At 42.4% G+C, this 21,984-nt stretch overlaps 1 protein-coding gene across 1 annotated transcript in view; it reads right to left on the reverse strand.

The window, feature by feature from the left end:
- Window positions 1-2,432: 2,432 nt before the first annotated feature.
- The window catches only part of LOC118964404 (glutamate receptor ionotropic, kainate 2-like), a 60,757-nt gene continuing 41,205 nt past the window's right edge, over window positions 2,433-21,984 (reverse strand). The window contains exons 4-7 of the mRNA XM_036975453.1: window positions 14,654-14,835; window positions 12,437-12,490; window positions 3,138-3,311; window positions 2,433-2,462 (exon numbers count right to left, since the gene is read on the reverse strand). Of these exons, the coding sequence (XP_036831348.1) occupies window positions 2,433-2,462; window positions 3,138-3,311; window positions 12,437-12,490; window positions 14,654-14,835 (440 nt within the window). The remainder of the gene's footprint in view (window positions 2,463-3,137; window positions 3,312-12,436; window positions 12,491-14,653; window positions 14,836-21,984) is intronic.

Genomic DNA, 21,984 nt, shown 5'->3' on the forward strand with positions numbered 1-21,984 from the left:
AATGAATTTATTTGCAAATTATGGTGGAAAATAAGTATTTGGTCACCTACAAACAAGCAAGATTTCTGGCTCTCACAGACCTGTAACAACTTCTTTAAGAGGCTCCTCTGTCCTCCACTCGTTACCGGTATTAATGGCACCTGTTTAAACTTGTTATCAGTATAAAAGACACCTGTCCACAACCTCAAACAGTCACACTCCAAACTCCACTATGGCCAAGACCAAAGAGCTGTCAAAGGACACCAGAAACAAAATTGTAGACCTGCACCAGGCTGGGAAGACTGAATCTGCAATAGGTAAGCAGCTTGGTTTGAAGAAATCAACTGTGGGAGCAATTATTAGGAAATGGAAAACAAACAAGACCACTGATAATCTCCCTCGATCTGGGGCTCCACGCAAAATCTCACCCCGTGGGCTCAAAATGATCACAAGAACAGTGAACAAAAATCCCAGAACCACACGTGGGGACCTAGTGAATGACCTGCAGAGAGCTGGGACCAAAGTAACAAAGCCTACCATCAGTAACACACTACGCCGCCAGGGACTCAAATCTTGCAGTGCCAGACGTGTCCCCCTGCTTAAGCCAGTACATGTCCAGGCCCATCTGTAGTTTGCTAGAGAGCATTTGGATGATCCAGAAGAAGATTGGGAGAATGTCATATGGTCAGATGAAACGAAAATAAAACTTTTTGGTAAAAACTCAACTCGTCGTGTTTGGAGGACAAAGAATGCCGAGTTGTATCCAAAGAACACCCATGAAGCATGGGGGTGGAAACATCATGCTTTGGGGCTGTTTTTCTGCAAAGGGACCAGGACGACTGATCCGCGTAAAGGAAAGAATGAATGGGGCCATGTATCGTGAGATTTTGAGTGAAAACCTCCTTCCATCAGCAAGGGCATTGAAGATGAAACGTGGCTGGGTCTTTCAGCATGACAATGATCCCAAACACACCGCCCAGGCAACGAAGGAGTGGCTTCGTAAGAAGCATTTCAAGGTCCTGGAGTGGCCTAGCCAGTCTCCAGATCTTAACCCTATAGAAAATCTTTGGAGGGAGTTGAAAGTCCGTGTTGCCCAGCAACAGCCCCAAAACATCACTGCTCTAGAGGAGATCTGCATGGAGGAATGGGCCAAAATACCAGCAACAGTGTAGACTTACAGAAAACGTTTGACCTCTGTCATTGCCAACAAAAGGGTATATAACAACGTATTGAGATAAACTGTTGTTATTGACCAAATACTTATTTTCCACCATAATTTGTAAATAATTTCATTAAAAATCCTACAATGTGATTCTGTCTTTTTTTCTCTCATTTTGTCTGTCATAGTTGAAGTGTACCTATGATGAAAATTACAGGCCTCTCATCTTTTTAAGTGGGAGAACTTGCACAATTGGTGGCTGACTAAATATTTTTTTCCCCCACTGTATGTAGTGTCCGAACGGTTTGGCTCGACGACCCCCATAAACGTCTTGGGACTCGTCTGAAGTCGGTACAGCCGATCTGTCAACTTCTGTCTGTAGCAGTTTGGGCTACACACTAATATGATCCCTCAGTGGAAAGGTGAGACTCTCTCGAACATGTTCGTTGTTTTGCTCTAGGACAACCATGGAACTCACAAGACTTGTCTGAAGGTCCCCCGGTAACAGTTGAAATAATGTATGGAAATATATATGGAGACTGTTTAGAGTCAAAAATAAGGGGTTAAATACATTTAAAAAATAAAAATAAAACAAAGAATCCAGATCTTTCTTATCTCTCTCAGATATAAGAGACACTTCAGAACAAACTTTGTTTAGATTTTTGTTTCTCCATGTAGTGAATCTGTTATTCAATGCATTTGTATGGGCTAATAGTGCCCTATTTTTTGTTATTTCTCTGCTACATGTGGAAATTACCACAATGTCCCCACCCTCAATTGCTGAATATGTATTAGCAGCCTGCGTCAGCCTTCGAGAATGAACCAAAACAATACTTTTTGCTCTAGGATAGGAACTACTCTAACTAGGTGTGGCAACTTTAATCCTTGCATGCATGAATAACAGTGTGTTGTTTTATCTTGGGTATACGCCTAGGGGAATTTCTTTAGGGGTGGTATGCTTCCTTATGTGCCTATGGGTCTTTCTCTGGCAAGACATCAGAGCAGATTCCCGCATGAATGACCCGAATGAATGCAGTTAAATGTACTTTGGATAAGATTGAAAGGATACTTGTAGAGCCTACAGTGTCTTTGCTTTGAATAAGCACACAGTGTTTGACATGCATGTGCTCTAGTTTAGGGGTTGCAGCTTCCATGACAACAGAGAACTACAGTATGACATGATATCACATTGCACAACCATAAGTAAGCAAGATAAGGGTAAGACTAAAATTCCAGTTCACAAGCATACATTTCAGTTTCTGACACTGTGTTATTGCTTTCTGCTTCTGGATCTCTAAAGATTCACCATGGATCTACTGCCATCCTATACCCAGACAGAGGAAAGAGATACCAAACAGAAAAACACAGGCACACATCTCCCCAGGGACTTCATATCATGCTAGTGAAATTAAGTAATTGGCTGTTTCAGACAAATAAATACAGAGAAAAACCTTGAATGGGCTCCACTTATTTTTTTCCACTTTCAAATTACCTCACCGTTGCTGGCTTTTTTTGGATGGCACCCCGGAAAAAAAAGTAGAGCCCATCATTACCGTCCAATTTGCTCTCTCTCTCTCTCCTTACACTGACAGATTGTCATATTTTGGCAGGGTTCCCAGCGGATAGAGGAGGCGAGTGAAGGAGTGCAGATAAACGTCCATTACCAGCCACATCGTCTCATTAGAGCGCATTTAGACCCAGGAGCTTCAGCCCCAAAGCTCCAGACGGGATTACTTCCCAACCTTGGTGCCCTCCCAGAGAGCCTCTCACCTGGACTAAAGCCCTGGCTATCCTGCCCTGTCACCCATAAAAGTAACTCTCTCCTTACATTGTCATATTTCACATTTCATATAAACTGACCATTCCATACACAATGGCTTTACAAAGTGTGTGTACTAGAAAAATCCCAGAAATGTAGCAATATAAGTTGATTAAGTACCGCAATAAACATGTTTGTGCATGCACAGCATAACAGAGCCATGAGCAGTTTGAACCGTACCGTCATGAATCCGTCCAGGAGGCCTGAGTCCGCTTTGGGTGGGGCTTGAAGGCGTTCCATGGACCACTTCTCAATGATCGATGACACCTGAGAGTTTTCAGTGTTTAGGATCCGGAAACCCGTCAGGTTGACTCCGCTGTACCGATACGGCTCCATATCCAAAGCGAAAAGATCCTAAAATAAAATAATAGCCCGATTCATGCTTGATACTTAATTATTATTTTTATATAAAGGACAAGTCAACAGTTTGGACACACCAACTCATTTCAGGATTTTTATTTGAACTATTTTTTATATTATAGAATAAGTCAAAATATATTTTATTTTGAGATTCTACCCTTTGCCTTGATGACAGCTTTGCACACTCTTGGCATTCTCTCAACCAGCTTCACGAGGTAGTCACCTGGAATGCATTTCAATTAACAGGTGTGCCTTGTTAAAAGTTAATTTGTGGAATTTCTTTCCTAATGCGTTTGAGCCAATCAGTTGTGTTGAGACAAGGTAGGGGTGGTATAAAGAAATAGCCCTATTTGGTAAAAGACCAAGTCCATATTATGGCAAGAACAGCTCAAATAAGCAAAACATAAATAAAAATCCACCATTACATTAAAACATGCATATCAGTCAATGCGGAAGATTTCAAGAAATGTTAAAGTTTCTTCAAGTTCAGTCGCAAAAAAACATCAAGCGCTATGATGAAACTGGTTCTCATGCAGTGGGGACCCGTCATTCAGAGCAGGTGGGGCAGAGCCACCCTTTGCCTTGATTACAACTTTGCACACTCTTGGCATTCTCTCAACCAGCTTCATGAGGAATGCAATACAAAAGTCTTGAAGGAGTTCCCACATATACTGAGCACTTCTGGGCTGCTTTTCCTTCACTCTGCGGTCCAACTCATCCCATCTCAATTGGGTTGAGGTCGGGTGATCGTGGAGGCCAGGTCATCTGATGCAGCACTCCATCACTCTCCTTCTTGGTCAAATAGACCTTACACAGCCTAGAGATGTGTTTTGGGTCATTGTCCTGTTGAAAAACAAACGATAGTCCCACTAAGCTCAAGCCAGATGGGATGTCGTGTCGCTGCAGAATGCTGTGGTAGCTATGCTGGTTAAGTGTGCCTTGAATTCTAAATAAATCACAGAAAGTGTCATCAGCAAGCACCCCCACACCATCACACCTCCTCCTCCATGCTCCCTGATGGGAACCACACATGTGGAGATCATCCGTTCACCTACTCTGTGTCTCACAAAGACATGGCGGTTGGAACCAAAAATCAGAGGTCCTCAACTGGCAGCTTCATTAAATAGTACCTGCAAGTTACAACGTCAACACTGAAGGAGCGACTCCGGGATGCTGGACTTCTAGGCAAAGTTCCTCTGTCCAGTGTCCATGTTCTTTTGCCCATGTAAATCTTTTATTTTTATTGGCCAGTGTGAGATATGGCTTTTTCTTTGCAAACTCATCCTTCATCCAGCATCCCGGAGTCGCCTCTTCACTGTTGACGTTGAGACTGGTGTTCTATTTAATTAAGCTGCCAATTGAGTACTTGTGTGGCATCTGTTTCTCAAACTAGACACTAATGTACCTGTCCTCTTGCTCATTTGTGCACTAGGGACTCCCACTCCTCTTTCTATTCTGGTTAGAGCCAGTTTGTAAAGTGAGTAGTACACAGCGTTGTATGAGATCTTCAGTTTCTTGTCAATTTATCGCATGGAATAGCCTTAATTTCTCAGAACAAGAATGGACTGACGAGTTTCAGAAGAAAGTTATTTGTTTCTAGCCATTTTGAGCCTGTAGTCAAACACACAAATGCTAATGCTCCAGATACTCAACTAGTTTAAAGGACAGTTTTATTGCTTCTTCAATCATTAATTGCAAAAGGGTTTTCTAACATCAATTAGCCGTTAAAAATGATAAACTTGGATTAGCTAACACGATGTGCCATTGGAACACAGGAGTGATGGGGGTTGATAATGGGCCTCTGTACACCTATGTAGATACTCCATTAAAAATCATCGGTTTCCAGCTACAATAGTCATTTACAACATTAACAATTGTAGTACTGATCAATTTTATGTTATTTAAATGGACAAAAAATGGGATTTTCTTTCAAAAAGAAGGATGTTTCTATGTGGCACCATACTTTGAACAGTGGTGTACATATTCAAACCAGAAGCCATGGATTAAAGGCAAAATCATCATCGAGCTAAAGGCTAGAGCTGCCGCTTTCAAGGAGCGGGACCCTAATCCGGACGCTTATTTGAAATCCCGCTACGCTCTCAGACAAACCATCAAACAAGCAAAGCGTCAATGCAGGATTAAGATTGAATCCTACTACACTGGCTCTGACATCGTGGGATGTGGCAGGGCTTGAAAACTATTACATACTAAAAATGGAAACCCAGACGCGAGTTGCCCAGTGATGTGAGCCTACCAGATGAGCTAAATGCCTTTTATGCACACTTCGAGGCAAGCAACACTGAAGCATGCATGAGAGCACCAGTTGTTCTGGACGACTGTGTGATAACGCAAGACCTTTAAACAGGTCAACATTCATAAAGCCACGGGGCCAGACAGACGACCAGGACGTGTTCTCAAAGCATGCATTGAGAAACTGGCAAGTGTCTTCACTTTTCAACCTCTCCCTGACCGAGTCTGTAATACCTAAATGTTTCAAGCATACCACTATAGCCCCTGTGCCCAAGGAAGCGAAGGTAACCTGCCTAAATGATCACTGCCCCATAGCACTCACGTCAGTAGCCATTAACACTTTTTCCCCCTCAGGAGACTAAAAAGATTTGGCATGTGTCCCCAGATCCTCAAAAGGTTCTACAGCTACACCATCCTGACAGGTTGCATCATCGCCCGAGGTGGCAACTCCTCAGCATCTAACCGTAAGGTGCTACAGAGGTACATCACTGGGGCCAAGCTTCCTGCCATCCAGGACCTATATACTAGGCGGTGTCAGAGGAAAGCCAAAAACATTTTCAGAGACTCCAGTCACCCAAGTCAGATTGTTTTCTTTGCTACTGCACGGCAAGTGGTACCGGAGCGTCAAGTCTTGGACCAAAAGGCTCCTTAACAGTTTCTACCCCCAAGCCATAAGACTGCTGAACAATTAATCAAATGGTCATTGGACTATTTACATTGACCCCCCCTCTATTTGTTTTGTACACTGTTGCTACTCACTGTTTATTATCTATGCATAGTCACTTCACCCCTACCTAGGACTTACCTGTACCCCCGCACACTGACTTGGTACCCCTTTTTACTTCAGTTTCTTTGGTAAATATTTTCTTAACCCTCTCTTGAACTGCAGTTGGTTAAGGGCTTGTAAGTAAGCATTTCAAGGTAAGGTTGTATACGGCGCATGTGACAAAAAGTTTCCTTTGATTTGCTTTGAAGAAACTTCAAACTTTTGACATTTCCAGATTGATTGTCCTTCATGTCTTAAAGTAATGATGGAGTGTCATTTCTCCTTGCTTATTTGAGCTGTTCCATAATATTGACTTGGTCTTTTACCAAATAGGGCTATTTTCTGTATACCACCCCTGCCTTGTGACAACAACTGATTGGCTGAAAGGCATTAAGGAAAGAAATTCCACAAATGAACTTTTAACAAGGCACACCTGTTAATTGAAATGCATTCCAGGTGACTACCATGGTTGAGAGAATGCCAAGAGTGTCCAAAGCTGTAATCAAGGCAAAGGGTAGCTACTTTGAAGAATCTCAAATGTAAAATATATTTTGATTTGTTAAACAGTTTTTGGTTACTCCATGATTCCATGTGTTTTGATGTCTTCACTATTATTCTACCATGTAGGACCCTGCAATGAGTAGGTGTGTCCAAACTTTTGACTGGTACTGTATATATAATATTTTTATTACACTCCAAATAGGAACTTATACAGACGAACAACAACTTACAGTCGCACACAAAGGCTACATCTCATCTGCCCACATCCGCGGGCTCACACCCCTATCTCTAATCCCAGAGGTAGCCTGACTGCCATTAGGTACCGAGATGAGATCCTCTGACCCCTTGTGAGACCATATGCTGGTGCGGTTGGCCCTGGGTTCCTCCTAATGCTAGACAATGCTAGACCTCATGTGGCTGGAGTGTGTCAGCAGTTCATACAAGAGGAAGGCATTGATGCTATGGACTGGCCCGCCTGTTCCTCAGACCTGAATCCAATTGAGCACATCTGGGACATCATGTCTCGCTCCATCCACCAACGCCAACGTTGCACCACAGACTGTCCAGGAGTTGGCGGATGCTTTAGTCCAGGTCTGGGAGGAGATCCCTCAGGAGACCATCCGCCACCTCATCAGGAGCATGCCCAGGCGTTGTAGGGAGGTCATACAGGCACGTGGAGGCCACACACACTACTGAGCCTCATTTTTACTTGTTGTAAGGACATTACATCAAAGTTGGATCTGCCTGTAGTGTGGTTTTCCACTTTAATTTGAGTGTGACTCCAAATCCAGACCTCCATGGGTTGATAAATTTGATTTCCATTGATAATTTGTGTGATTTTGTTGTCAGCACATTCAACTATGTAAAGAAAAAAGTATTTAATAAGAATATTTCATTCATTCAGATCTAGGATGTGTTATTTTAGTGATACCTTTATTTTTTTGAGCAGTGTATTTTGGAGAACTCTCCCAATTTCTCTGCTCCGAAGAATTAATGGGAGTCTTCCTCCCACAACTGCTCTACCTATATCAGAACATCCCAGTATTCATACCTAAATCCTTTCAGAAACAACTGGGCTCAATTATCAATCCTTTCATCTGGGATTATAAAACACACAGGATAGGTAAAAAACACCTATGTAAATCCAAGATGGAAGGAGGATTGTCTCTCCCAAATTTGATATTTTATTACTGGGCCGCTAACCTCCGCGCTGTTACGTTTCTGCTCGATGACGCACTTCCGTCATGCAGCTGGCTTAGTATGGAGCGTGAGGAGTGTCAACCCTTCTCTATTGGCGCTGTGATTCTGTCGCCTGTCAATCTGGAGATGTCACTTTATTGTAACAATCCTATTATACATAGCACAGTCCGAATCTGGAAGCAAATTAAAGTCCACTTTGAGCTTAGACCAATGTCATTCATGCTCCCTGTCGCCAGGAATCCCTCCTTTGCCCCCTCTAACCTTGATAACACCTTTGAGCGATGGGGACAGTTGGGGATAAGTACCATAGTGGATTTATACATAGAAGGGACCTTTGCTTCCTTTGAGTTGCTGAGGGAAACTTATAATCTTCCCAGAAGTAATTTTTTCAGATACCTACAAATTAGAGACTACGTTAGAAAACACCTCCCAACATTTGGGAAACCTTCCATGTTTGATGGATGCATAAAAATATGCCCCGCCTCAGACAAACTGATATCGCGTCTGTGATGCGTTTCAATCTGTTAGCACACCTTCTACAGATGCCATTAAGGCAAAATGGGAGGAAGAACTAGGGACTGACATATCAGTGGCAGACTGGGAAGAGAGCTTGGAGTATATCCACACATGCTCCATTAATTCCAGACATCGTCTCATACAATTCAAGGTATTTGATCAAATCTGGCAGCCTTTCCTCTCTTACTTGGACGAGTCGGCGCTGTGAATTTGTACTTATCAACACACTCTCAATTGTAATATTTTAATCTACCTTTGGGCAGCATGTGCTGGCCCTGCCATCTGCACAGTGGGGGTGGGGGTGGGGGGGGGTGACATCTACCCTCTTTCTTTCTACATGTCCTTGTTTTGTATGTCGTGTTTTGTATTATTTGTTTTGTACCAAGAACTTTGGGTCTTGTTGTTCCTGTATGCTCTTTTATGTTTAGATAAGAATTGTATACCTGTCTTATACACCATTCGTGTGTGTGTTCAATAAAAAATATTTGAAACAGACTTAGGAAAATGTAAAACTTTCCTTTTTATTACATGAATTTTATTTGCCCATATATATATATATATATATATATATATATATATATATATATATATATATATATTTGTTTATTTCTTAAACTAAGCAAGTCTATAAAATAAGACTTTGTTCTTAACTATGACGGCCAAACCCAGACGACGCTGGGCCAATTGTGCGCCACCAGATGTGATACAGCCTAGATTTGAGATGCACTGTTTTAGACAGCTGCACCACTCGGGAGACCGAATGAAGTCTTATGACTGAGTATACATTTTTGAAGAAGGTAGCAATGAGGAATCGGCCCAAAAGCGGCCCTCTTTCGGGGGGCTGGAACTGATTGAATCGGCCCAGAATCGTGTGTCGTACTCGGCCCGGAAACAAAATGAATCACATCGGCCGTTTCCGTCTACCGGAAGTCAGCCAACTTTGCCGGCATCTTTCCAGAATCACCCCATAAGCGGCCCGATGTAAATTTAAATAAATATATTTAAAATTACTATATCGGGTAATTTTGTATACAACTATTGTACATTTTATGCATACAAATCATACCCATCCACAAAAAAACATTTTGTGTCAGAGGAAACACCGTACTCCTGGTGACCGTGTCAGAGTGCATGTACCTGGCCCGCCACAGGAGTCGCTACAGTGCTATGGGACAAGGATTTCCCGGCCGGCCAAACCCTCCCCTAACTCAGACAACGCTGGGCCAATTGTACGTCGCCTCACGGGTCTCCCGGGTGTGGCCGGCACGGATCTCGAACCAGCATCTGTAACGACGCAATTTGCACTACGATGCAGTATCAAAATACAAAAATACTACACAAAACTCTTAAAGAATTTTATTTAAATGTTAATTGTATTTTTTGATCACAGACACAATGACAAAATATGGATAAAATAAATAATTAAATGTTATTTATATAAAGCAGCCCGTGTAATCATCTGCCAGAGAGTAGCCCCAATTGGCCCGAGCCCCAAGTAATACATTTGGGCCAGATAACTCACACCGGAATCGGCCCGAGCTCAATCCCTACATCCTAGCCATAAGTAATACCTCTGAAGGCGGCCCAGACTCGGGCTACATGAATCCGGCCAAGTCTGACTCTTAGCCGAGTTCCGACTCTCAGCCAGAACCGGCCCAGATCCACTGTGATAGCTGGGTCTTCAGGGGGAAATTGGTATTACCAAAAATAAATACAAAAACGTTGGGAGCTATGCCATTCTAAAGAGGTTTATTCTACCTGTAATATTCATCGAAAGATTATTCCATTTAATTAGATCTGCTTTCGTATTGTTGAGTAATGGACTAAAATTATTATATATTTGTTGTTTTCATATTTTTTGTGTTCCCTTAAAGGTTATCTGTAGATCGTGAGTTAATCTTTTTCTTTTTCATATTGCCATTATGATTAAAAACATTTCACGTAAATTGTTTGTCCTGAGATTTGAGTATTCTGAAAATATTTTGAGCAAAGTGGGCATTGAGTTTTCAAAATTGGTCAGGTATATCAAGAGATCGTCTGCAAATAAGTTGAGTTTATATTCATGTTTACCGAAACCCGATACATGTTACATTTGGGTCCTGACTAATTATTTCTTCAAACGGTTCAATTGCCAGTGTGAACAATAGGGGGGAGAAGGGACATCCTATCTTATGGCCCTTTCTACAGCAATTTTGTCAGATAATGTACAGTATTATTCATGTATATTTTTGCTTTAGGACAGTTATACAATATTTGTATTACATTTATTATTATTTCAGCTGGAAAGATGAACTCTTCCAAAGTTTTGAATAGAAAAAGCCATTCAAGATGATCTAAAGCCGTTTCTGCATCAACAGCCGTTATTGATGAATCTAGATCTTGTTTTTTTTGCGTATTGTATTCACCTGAAACATGTTCTTGTATTTGTTTGCGTCTATTTTTAACAAAGCCTGTTTCATTGACATGTATCACATCTGTTAAGGCTTTTGCCATTCTATGGCTTATACGCTTTGCTATTGTCACGTTTTATTTAGGGTATGAGTCTATGATCAGCAGGGGACTCTCCAGATGTTCTTGGTTTTTAAAATAACTGAAAAAACTGTTTGATACATGGAGCTATGAAGTACTGAATTGAGTGACGTGTGTTGTCATTTGCGTAAATCGGGGGGCTACTTTGTCACAAAATGTTAAATAGGATTCTATGGAAAAGCCACCTATTCCTGGTGTTTCTCTCCATGCGAATGTTTTAAGAGTCTCTAATATTAGCAGCGAGAGGCAGTACACATTAGGAAGTATTTTCAGGAGGCATTTCATTTTGTTTCAGAGGCAGTGGCCTTGATCAAGCTGACATTTTCAAGGTTACCAGGCAGGGCCTTGGTGCGTTGCCATCTATCATGTTGGTACGGAAAGGACATTGCAGTCATCAAACGAGCCACATGTCTGGCTTATGACCAGGTAGATGTCTATAGGTTGTATAAGTGTACTGTGTGTGTGTGCATGTGCGTGTACACATGCACGTGCGAGGGAGCATAATAGACAATGTTTGCAGCACTCCTGTAAGGGCAACACTCTGGATAGCAGTTGTATTGCAGCATTGGCAAGCACTACTGCCACTTTCTTGCCAAACTGGCCTATGTTCTTGGAACAGGCAGGAGCCCAGACTAACAAGTAACAGCATGCCTCTGAAACAGCCCTATAATCTCAGCTCTATTTACAGTTTGCCCATAACAGATTTAAATTCAGCCTCTCTCTACCCTTGTCCTAACCAAATCATTAACCATAATGATCCAAATAGGACAACAGGCCCAGTTGTTGTCTGGGCCATACTGAACCGAAACGATAATAGCCTCATACTGTCTGAGCTATTATCTGAGCTCTCAGTCTCTCGTTCTCTCTCTCCATCCAGGTAAGACACGCTTTTCATCCAGTGTGAACAGCAGGACTCTGGTGGATCAAAGGAACTTTGGAGAACTTCAATCTCCGCCATGAGTCAGAATAGACAAACATATCAAGTGGCTTTAGTTTTCCCTGATTAAAAGTTTTAGAGGTTTATGGACAACAAATTGGGGGTGGGTAGAGAAGCTGTTTAAAGAGTCAACAAAATACTATTGAAAAAAAAGAGTTTAGACTGATACTTTGACAGCTATTATCCTTTTCAACCCTTGGTCTTTAAAGGGTTTTGTCTAAATGTTTTTGACTTCAATAGCACATTGCAGGTGCACTGCCACCAGGACCAAGTAATTAGGTGTCAATATAAAGGAGATGATGTGACCTCTACGGTGTCCATATTAGGACAGCATCTGCAACGTCCATGGATGCTGTCCTAATATGGACACAGTAGTTATCAGTAAGAAAACTCATTTTAATAAGGTGTCGGTGAACATACCAACGTGGTGAAGATGTAGTGGTAGTACTCCGTCATCATTCCCATGGCTAGAGCCTGTGGGAAAACCAGAATACTGACTATGGTCAAAGTGCCTAAACAAATATACAGCATGTGTAAGTGCAGAGTAAATCATTTTTGTGGGGGACAACTTACCTTACACAATGTTGGTAGGAATGCTGTATATAATTAACAAACTGAACACTCAACACAATACAATGTAAATTACTCTGCCTGAAAATGTGTGTTTTGGTAACGGATATGAGCACTTCTCATTAACAATGTAGCAGAGATTAATCATAATGTCTCAAATATGCCTGTGAGCAGAGGCAGAGTTGCTAATTTAAACTGTAATTTGGCATAGAGCCTTCATTATGGAAACACAGTAATGGAACTAATATTCTAAAAGGAGATAAACGAGGAAAATTAGATATCCAAATGAGTCTGATTCAGATGAACAGGAAATTAATTATCAAACTGTAGGTACTGGACCTGTATGAGGTATTCAAGGAGGGATCATTCTGGAGCTAATTCATATACAGTGGGGCAAAAAAAAGTATTTATTGTGCAAGTTCTCCCACTTAAAAAGATGAGGCCAGTAATTTTCATCATAGGTACACTTCAACTATGACAGACAAAATGAGAGAAAAAAAATCCTGAAAAATCACATTGTAGGATTTTTAATTAATTTATTTGCAAATTCTGGTGGAAAATACATATTTGGTCAATAACAAAAGTTTCTCAATACTTTGTTATATACCCTTTGTTGGCAATGACAGAGGTCAAACGTTTTCTGTAAGTCTTCACAAGGTTTTCACACACTGTTGCTGGTATTTTGGCCCATTACTCCATGCAGATCTCCTCTAGAGCAGTGATGTTTTGGGGCTGTTGCTGGGCAACACGGACTTTCAACTCCCTCCAAAGATTTTCTATGGGGTTGAGATCTGGAGACTGGCTAGGCCACTCCAGGACCTTGAAATGCTTCTCACGAAGCCACTCCTTGCCCGGGCGGTGTGTTTGGGATCATTGTCATGCTGAAAGACCCAGCCACGTTTCATCTTCAATGCCCTTGCTGATGGAAGGAGGTTTTCACTCAAAATCTCACGATACATGGCCCCATTCAGTCTTTCCTTTACGCGGATCAGTCGTCCTGGTCCCCTTGCAGAAAAACAGTCCCAAAGCATGATGTTTCCACCCCCATGCTTCACAGTAGGTATGGTGTTCTTTGGATGCAACTTAGCATTCTTTGTCCTCCAAACACGACGAGTTGAGTTTTTACCAAAAAGTTATATTTTGGTTTCATCTGACCATATGACCTTCTCCCAATCTTCTTCTGGATCATCCAAATGCTCTCTAGCAAACTACAGATGGGCCTGGACATGTACTGGCTTAAGCAGGGGGACATGTCTGGCACTGCAGGATTTGAGTCCCTGGCGGCGTAGTGTGTTACTGATGGTAGGCTTTGTTACTTTGGTCCCAGCTCTCTGCAGGTCATTCACTAGGTCCCCCCGTGTGGTTCTGGGATTTTTGCTCACCGTTCTTGTGATCATTTTGACCCGACGGGGTGAGATCTTGCGTGGAGCCCCAGATCAATGGAGATTATCAGTGGTCTTGTATGTCTTCCATTTCCTAATAATTGCTCCCACAGTTGATTTCTTCAAACCAAGCTGCTTACCTATTGCAGATTCGGTCTTCCCAGCTTGGTGCAGGTCTACAATTTTGTTTCTGGTGTCCTTTGACAGCTCTTTGGTCTTGGCCATAGTGGAGTTTGGAGTCTGACTGTTTGAGGTTGTGGACAGGTGTCTTTTATACTGATAACAAGTTCAAACAGGTGCCATTCATACAGGTAACGAGTGGAGGACACAGGAGCCTCTTAAAAGAAGAATTTACAGGTCTGTGAGAGCCAGAAATCTTGCTTGTTTGTTATTGACCAAATACTTATTTTCCACCATAATTTGCAAATAAATTAATTAAAAAATCCTACAATGTGATTTTCTGGATTGTTTTTTCTAATTTTGTCTGTCATAGTTGAAGTGTACCTATGATGAAAATTACAGGCCTCTCATATTCTTAAGTTGGAGAACTTGCACAATTGGTGGCTGACTAAATAATTTTTTGCCCCCACTGTAAATACATCTCCAAGTCCAAGAAATCTGAGAAAGTCCAACCCGTCTCTGGATTTCAAAATGGTTCTGAGAAAGACCTAACACAGACACTGACCTGTTTTAGGATCCAGGCTGCCATTTCGTGGCCGCAGTCAAAGATCACGTGGAACTCCTTTGCTTTCTTCATCTCTTTCAGAAGTGGCTTAGCATCCTTGGTATCCGCCGGCAACTGTCGGATCTTCAAACGGATGTTGTATCGGGAGGGTGCCTTGATCAGCTCTTGCAACCGAATAAGACCTGGAGACAAGAAATTTACATCTTATTTGAAACATATTAATTTCAATGTCATACTTATAAGTGTCATTGGTAAGGCAAACAGTTCAGATACAAATATTTTAAATAAAACAGCCCAAATATATGGCTCCCTTCCATAGTTTATTTGATTATCCCACTCACACTTGGCAAACATACACATAGGGCAGTATTCTGAATCTTCTGATCGGGGGCAAATCATTCAATGGTGTCAATGGAAGACTTCAGAATAGCACCCATACAGTACTGAAGAACTGTCAACAGAGCTCTGTACCAACTCAACACATACTCTTCTCATACACCAAAAAGCACTTTATATCAGCAGTCCAGCTTCATCCAAGAAGCACCTTAAAATGCTAATTCGAACACTACTCTATTCTAGCGTGGAATGACTTAAATATACAGTGCTTTGCGAAAGTATTCAGCCCCTTTGAACTTTGCGACATTTTGACACATTTCAGGCTTCAAACATAAAGATATAAAACTGTATCTTTGGAGTATGTATCTATCAGTTTTGCACATCGAGAGACTGACATTTTTTCCCAATCCTCCTTGCAAAACAGCTCGAGCTCAGTGAGGTTGGATGGAGAGCATTTGTGAACAGCAGTTTTCAGTTCTTTCCACAGATTCTCGATTGGATTCAGGTCTGGACTTTGACTTGGCCATTCTAACACCTGGATATGTTTATTTTTGAACCATTCCATTGTAGATTTTGCTTTATGTTTTGGATCATTGTCTTGTTGGAAGACAAATCTCCGTCCCAGTCTCAGGTCTTTTGCAGACTCCATCAGGTTTTCTTCCAGAATGGTCCTGTATTTGGCTCCATCCATCTTCCCATCAATTTTAACCATCTTCCCTGTCCCTGCTGAAGAAAAGCAGGCCCAAACCATGATGCTGTCACCACCATGTTTGACAGTGGGGATGGTGTGTTCAGCTGTGTTGCTTTTACGCCAAACATAACGTTTTGCATTGTTGCCAAAAAGTTCAATTTTGGTTTCATCTGACCAGAGCACCTTCTTCCACATGTTTGGTGTGTCTCCCAGGTGGCTTGTGGCAAACTTTAAACGACACTTTTTATGGATATCTTTAAGAAAAGCCTTTCTTCTTGCCACTCTTCCATAAAGGCCAGATTTGTGCAATATACGACTGATTGTTGTCCTATGGACAGTCTCCCACCTCAGCTGTAGATCTCTGCAGTTCATCCAGAGTGATCATGTGCCTCTTGGCTGCATCTCTGATCAGTCTTCTCCTTGTATGAGCTGAAAGTTTAGAGGGACGGCCAGGTCTTGGTAGATTTGCAGTGGTCTGATACTCCTTCCATTTCAATATTATCGCTTGCACAGTGCTCCTTGGGATGTTTAAAGCTTGGGAAATCTTTTTGTATCCAAATCCGGCTTTAAACTTCTTCACAACAGTATCTCGGACCTGCCTGGTGTGTTCCTTGTTCTTCATGATGCTCTCTGCGCTTTTAACGGACCTCTGAGACTATCACAGTGCAGGTGCATTTATACGGAGACTTGATAACACACAGGTGGATTGTATTTATCATCATTAGTCATTTAGGTCAACATTGGATCATTCAGAGATCCTCACTGAACTTCTGGAGAGAGTTTGCTGCACTGAAAGTAAAGGGGCTGAATAATTTTGCACCACCAATTTTTCAGTTTTTGATTTGTTAAAAAGTTTGAAATATCCAATAAATGTCGTTCCACTTCATGATTGTGTCCCACTTGTTGTTGATTCTTCACAAAAAAATACAGTTGTATATCTTTATGTTTGATGCCTGAAATGTGGCAAAAGGTCGCAAAGTTCAAGGGGGCCGAATACTTTCTCAAGCCACTGTATACAGAGTCAATGTTTTATTTTTTTATTTCACCTTTATTTAACCAGGTAGGCAAGTTGAGAACAAGTTCTAATTCACAATTGCGACCAGGTCAAGATAAAGCAAAGCAATTCGAAAGGTACAACAACACCCATGGAGTAAAAACATACAGTCAATAATACAGTAGAAAAATAAGTCTATATACAATGTGAGCAAATGGGGTGAGATAAGGGAGGTAAAGGCAAAAAAGGCCATGGGGTCGAAGTAAATACAATATAGCAAGTAAAATACAAATTGAAATAAACACTGGACTGGTAGATTTGCAGTAGAAATAGCAAAATAAATAAATAAATAAATACAGTAGGGGGAGAGGTAATTGTTTGGGCTAAATTATAGATGGGCTATGTACAGGTGCAGTAATCTGTGAATGCTCTGACAGCTGGTGCTTAAAGCTAGTGAGGGGGATAAGTGTTTCCAGTTTCAGAGATTTTTGCAGTTCGTTCCAGTCATTGGCAGCAGAGAACTGGAAGGAGAGGCAGCCAAAGTAAGAATTGGTTTTGGGGTGTGACCAGAGGGATATACCTGCTGGAGTGGGTGCTAAAGGTGGGTGCTGCTATGGTGACCAGCAAGGTGAGATAAGGGGGGACTTTACCTAGCTGGGTCTTGTAGATGACCTGGAGCCAGTGGGTTTGGCGATGAGTATGAAGCGAGGGCCAGCCAACGAGAGTACAGGTCGCAGTGGTGGGTAGTATATGGGGCTTTGGTGACAAAACGGACGGCACTGTGATAGACTGCATCCAATTTATTGAGTAAGGTATTGGAGGCTATTTTGTAAATGACGTCACCGAAGTCAAGGATCGGTAGGATGGTCAGTTTTACAAGGGTATGTTTTGCAGCATGAGTGAAGGAGGCTTTGTTGTGAAATAGGAAGCCAATTCTAGATTTAACTTTGGATTGGAGATGTTTGATGTGAGTCTGGAAGGAGAGTTTACAGTCTAACCAGACACCAAGGTATTTGTAGTTGTCCACATATTCTAAGTCAGAACCGTCCAGAGTAGTGATGTTGGACGGGCGGGCAGGTGCAGGCAGCGATCGGTTGAAGAGCATGCATTTAGTTTTACTTGTATTTAAGAGCAATTGGAGGCTACAGAAGGAGAGTTGTATGGCATTGAAGCTTGTCTGGAGGATTGTTAACACAGAGTCCAAAGAAGGGCCAGATGAATACAAAATGGTGTCGTCTGCGTAGAGGTCGATCAGAGACTCACCAGCAGCAAGAGCGACATCATTGATGTATACAGAGAAGAGAGTCGATCCAAGAATTGAACCCTGTGACAACCCCATAGAAACTGCCAGAGACCCGGACAACAGGCCCTCCGATTTGACACACTGAGCTCTATCAGAGGAATAGTTGGTGAACCAGGGGAGGCAATCATTAGGGAAACCAAGGCTATCGAGTCTGCCGATGAGGATGTGGTGATTGACAGAGTCTAAAGCCTTGGCCAGGTCAATGAATACGGCTGCACAGTTTTGTTTCCTATCGATGGCGTTTAAGATATCGTTTAGGACCTTGAGCGTGGCTGAGGTGCACCCATGATCAGCTCTGAAACCAGATTGCATTGCAGAGGTATGGTGGGATTCGAAATGGTCGGTAATCTGTTTGTTGACATGGCTTTCGAAGACCTTAGAAAGGCAGGGTACGATAGATATAGGTCTGTAACAATTTGGGTCAAGTGTTTCCCCCCATTTGAAGAGGGGGATGTCCGCAGCTGCTTTCCAATCTTTGGGAATCTCAGACACAAAAGACAAGTTGAACAGGCTAGTAATAGGGGTTGCAACAATTTCAGCAGATAATTTTAGAAAGAAAGGGTCCAGATTGTCTAGCACGGCTGATTTGTAGGGGTCCAGATTTTGACGCCCTTTCAGAACATCAGCTGACTGGATTTGGGAGAAGGAGAAATGGGGAAGGCTTGGGGGAGTTGCTGTGGGGGGGTGCAGTGCTGTTGACCGGGATAGGGGCAACCAGGTGGAAAGCATGGCCAGCCATAGAAAAATGATTATTGAAATTCTCAATTATAGTGGATTTATCGGTGGTGACAGTCTTTCCTATCCTCAGTGCAGTGGGCAGCTGGGAGGAAGTGTTCTTATTCTCCATGGACTTTACAGTGTCCCAGAACTTTAAGTCTGTGTTGCAGGGAGCAAATTTCTGCTTGAAAAAGCTAGCCTTGGCTTTTCTAACTGACTGTGTGTATTGGTTACTAGCTTCCCTGAAAAGTTGCATATCACGGGGGCTGTTCGATGCTAATGCAGAACGCCATAGGATGTTTTTGTGTTTTTGTGTAAGGGCAGTCAGGTCTGGAGAGAACCAAGGGCTATATCTGTTCCTGGTTCTACATTTCTTGAAAGGGGCATGCTTATTTAAGATGGTGAGGAAGGCATTTAAAAAAAATAACCAGGCATCCTCTACTGACGGGATAAGATCAATGTCCTTCCAGGATACCCCGGCCAGGTCGATTAGAAAGGCCTGCTCGCTGAAGTGTTTCAAGGAGCGTTTGACAGTGATGAGTGGAGGTCGTTTGACCGCTGACCCATTACGGATGCAGTTAATGAGGCAGTGATCGCTGAGATCTTGGTAGAAAACAGCAGAGGTGTATTTAGAGGGCAAGTTGGTTAGGATGATATCTATGAGGGTGCCTTGATAATTTGTGTGCGATTGAGGGCATCAAGCTTAGATTGTAGGATGGCTGGGGTGTTAAGAATGTTCCAGTTTAGGTCGCCTAGCAGCAAGAGCTCTGAAGATAGATGGGGGGCAATCAGTTCACATATGGTGTCCAGAGCACAGCTGGGGGCGGAGGGTGGTCTATAGCAGGTGGCAACAGTGAGAGACTTGTTTTTAGAGAGGTGAATTTTTAAAAGTATTATTTCAAATTGTTTGGGTATAGACCTGGATAGTAGGACAGAACTCTGCAGGCTCTCTCTGCAGTAAATTGCAACACTGCCCCCTTTGGCAGTTCTATCTTGTCTGAAAATGTTGTAGTTCGGAATGGAGATTTCAGAATTTTTGGTGGTCTTCCTAATCCAGGATTCACACACGGCTAGAACATCCGGGTTGGCAGAGTGTGCTAAAGCAGTGAATGAAACAAGCTTAGGGAGGCGGCTTCTAATGTTAACATGCATGAAACCAAGGCTATTACGGTAACAAAAGTCATCAAAAGAGAGCGCCTCGGGAATAGGAGTGGAGCTAGGCACTGCAGGGTCTGGATTCACCTCTATCACCAGAGGAACAGAGGAGGAGTATGATAAGGGGACGACTAAAAGCTATGAGAATTGGACGTTTAGAACGTCCGGAACAGAGAGAAAAGCAACGTTTCTGGGGGCGATAAAATAGCTTCAAGGTGTAATGTACAGACAAAGTTATTGCATGTGTGGGTGTTGGAACTGAAAGGTTGGATAAGGTATAATGAGCAGGGCTAGAGGCTCTACAGTGAAATAAGCCAATAAACACTAACCAGACCAGCAATGGACAAGGCATATTGACATTAAGGAGAGGCATGCTTAGTCGAGTGATCATAAGGGTCCAGTTAGTAGTGAGGTTGGTTGGGGTAGCGGCGATTCAGACAGCTAGCCGAGCCATCGGTAGCAAGCTAGCATAGGACAGTGTTCTGTTTTTAGCCACTTTGTGCGTTTCCATTAGTAGATTAGTGCGTTTCCGTGTGGTAGAGGGGATCAAGCCAATTGGTAAAATGGATATAGTTATAGTGACCCAAGAAAAAGAAAAAATGTCAGAAAATGTTCAGATAGAAGCCGATAAGACAGCTAACGATTAGCGGGCCACAGATGGCCGTTCAGGTAACGTCACGACGAAGGAGCCAGTTGGGTAACTCCCACGTGCAGATAACGTCGGTAGTACAGTCGTAAAGGCCCGGTGGAGCTCCGCATCGGCAGTAAAACAGGTCCGGATAGATGATTGTAGCCCAGAAGTGGTTGATGGAACTCTTCAGCTGGCTAGCTCCGGAATAATTGAAGTTTGCTCCGGGACCGACGTCAACCAATGGTCACACGGATAGCAACTAGCTAGCTGCGAGATCCAGGTGTAAATGTTCCGAGCTTTTGGTTGAAATCCGGGGATGTGGAGAGAAAAATAGGTCCGGTATATTCTGGTCTGAGTAGCAGTTGTACAAAACCTGGCGATAGCTTTTCGAGCTAAAGGATAGCTGATGACCAATACTACCGTTAGCCAGTAAACTTGTTAGTTTCTTGTTATCTCCTTGATATGTCCAGGTTAGCTCCTTGTTAGCTCCTTGTTAGCTTCTAGTTAGCTTCAATTGTGGATTTCAAAAGCACCTTAAAAATGCTAATTCAAACACTACTCCTCTATTCTAGCATGGAATGACTTAAATATATACAGAGTCACTATATCAGCAGAGTCCAGCTTCATCGTAGAAACACCTTAAAAATGTTAATTCAAACACTAATCTATTCTAGCGTGGAATGACTAAAATATATAGTCACTATATCAGCAGAGTCCAGCTTCATTGATGAGGCACATTAAAAATGCTAATTCAAACACTACTCTATTCTAGCGTTTTATGACTTAAATATATACAGAGTCAATATATCAGCAGAGTCCAGCTTCATCCAAGAAGCACCTTAAAATGCTAATTCAAACACTACTCTATTCTAGCGTGGAATGACTTAAATATGTTAGTGTTGGAAAGCAGCAGTCAATCCATTCTCACTTTCTCTCTCCCAAGGTTCTGTTCGGATTTGAGTTTCTGTTTGCCTTACTACTCCCCACTAGATAGGCCCCATGTAACCTTACCACCGCCTCATACTGAGCAACAGTCTGCACCTTTCATTCTCCCACCCGCACTCAGCTAGAAACCTCTCAGAGAGACACTGATGGGATTACAATGAGTTTCTCCTCTCCACCGAGGACTTCTGAGCCTTGGAATGAAATAGGGCTGGATTGATGGTAGAAATTATTACTTGTCATGGGTCTAAAAATTGATGGGATTGGGAGGGAGTCTGGGAGAGAGAAGAAAGGGGTTTTGAAGATGCACTTTTGGACTGCTCAGACCATTTTTGTTGGGATGAAGTGCTGTGTGGGCAATTTAAAGGTCTTACTGTGAGTGGGGGCTGATTCTCCCTCTGGAGTTTCAATAGGGATTGCTGTGAAATAAGAATTAGGAATGTGTTCTTTCATGTTAGAAGTAAATACTACAGTTTTTTTTGTGAGTAAGGTAGGTATTTCCAAACTCCCTACTCCAGGGTCTCTCTCCCTTCTCTGTTTTGCTCCATACAGACACTTGGGA

This window comes from Oncorhynchus mykiss, chromosome 4 (assembly GCF_013265735.2).
Source record: "Oncorhynchus mykiss isolate Arlee chromosome 4, USDA_OmykA_1.1, whole genome shotgun sequence".
In the NCBI taxonomy this organism is placed as follows: Eukaryota; Metazoa; Chordata; class Actinopteri; order Salmoniformes; family Salmonidae; genus Oncorhynchus; species Oncorhynchus mykiss.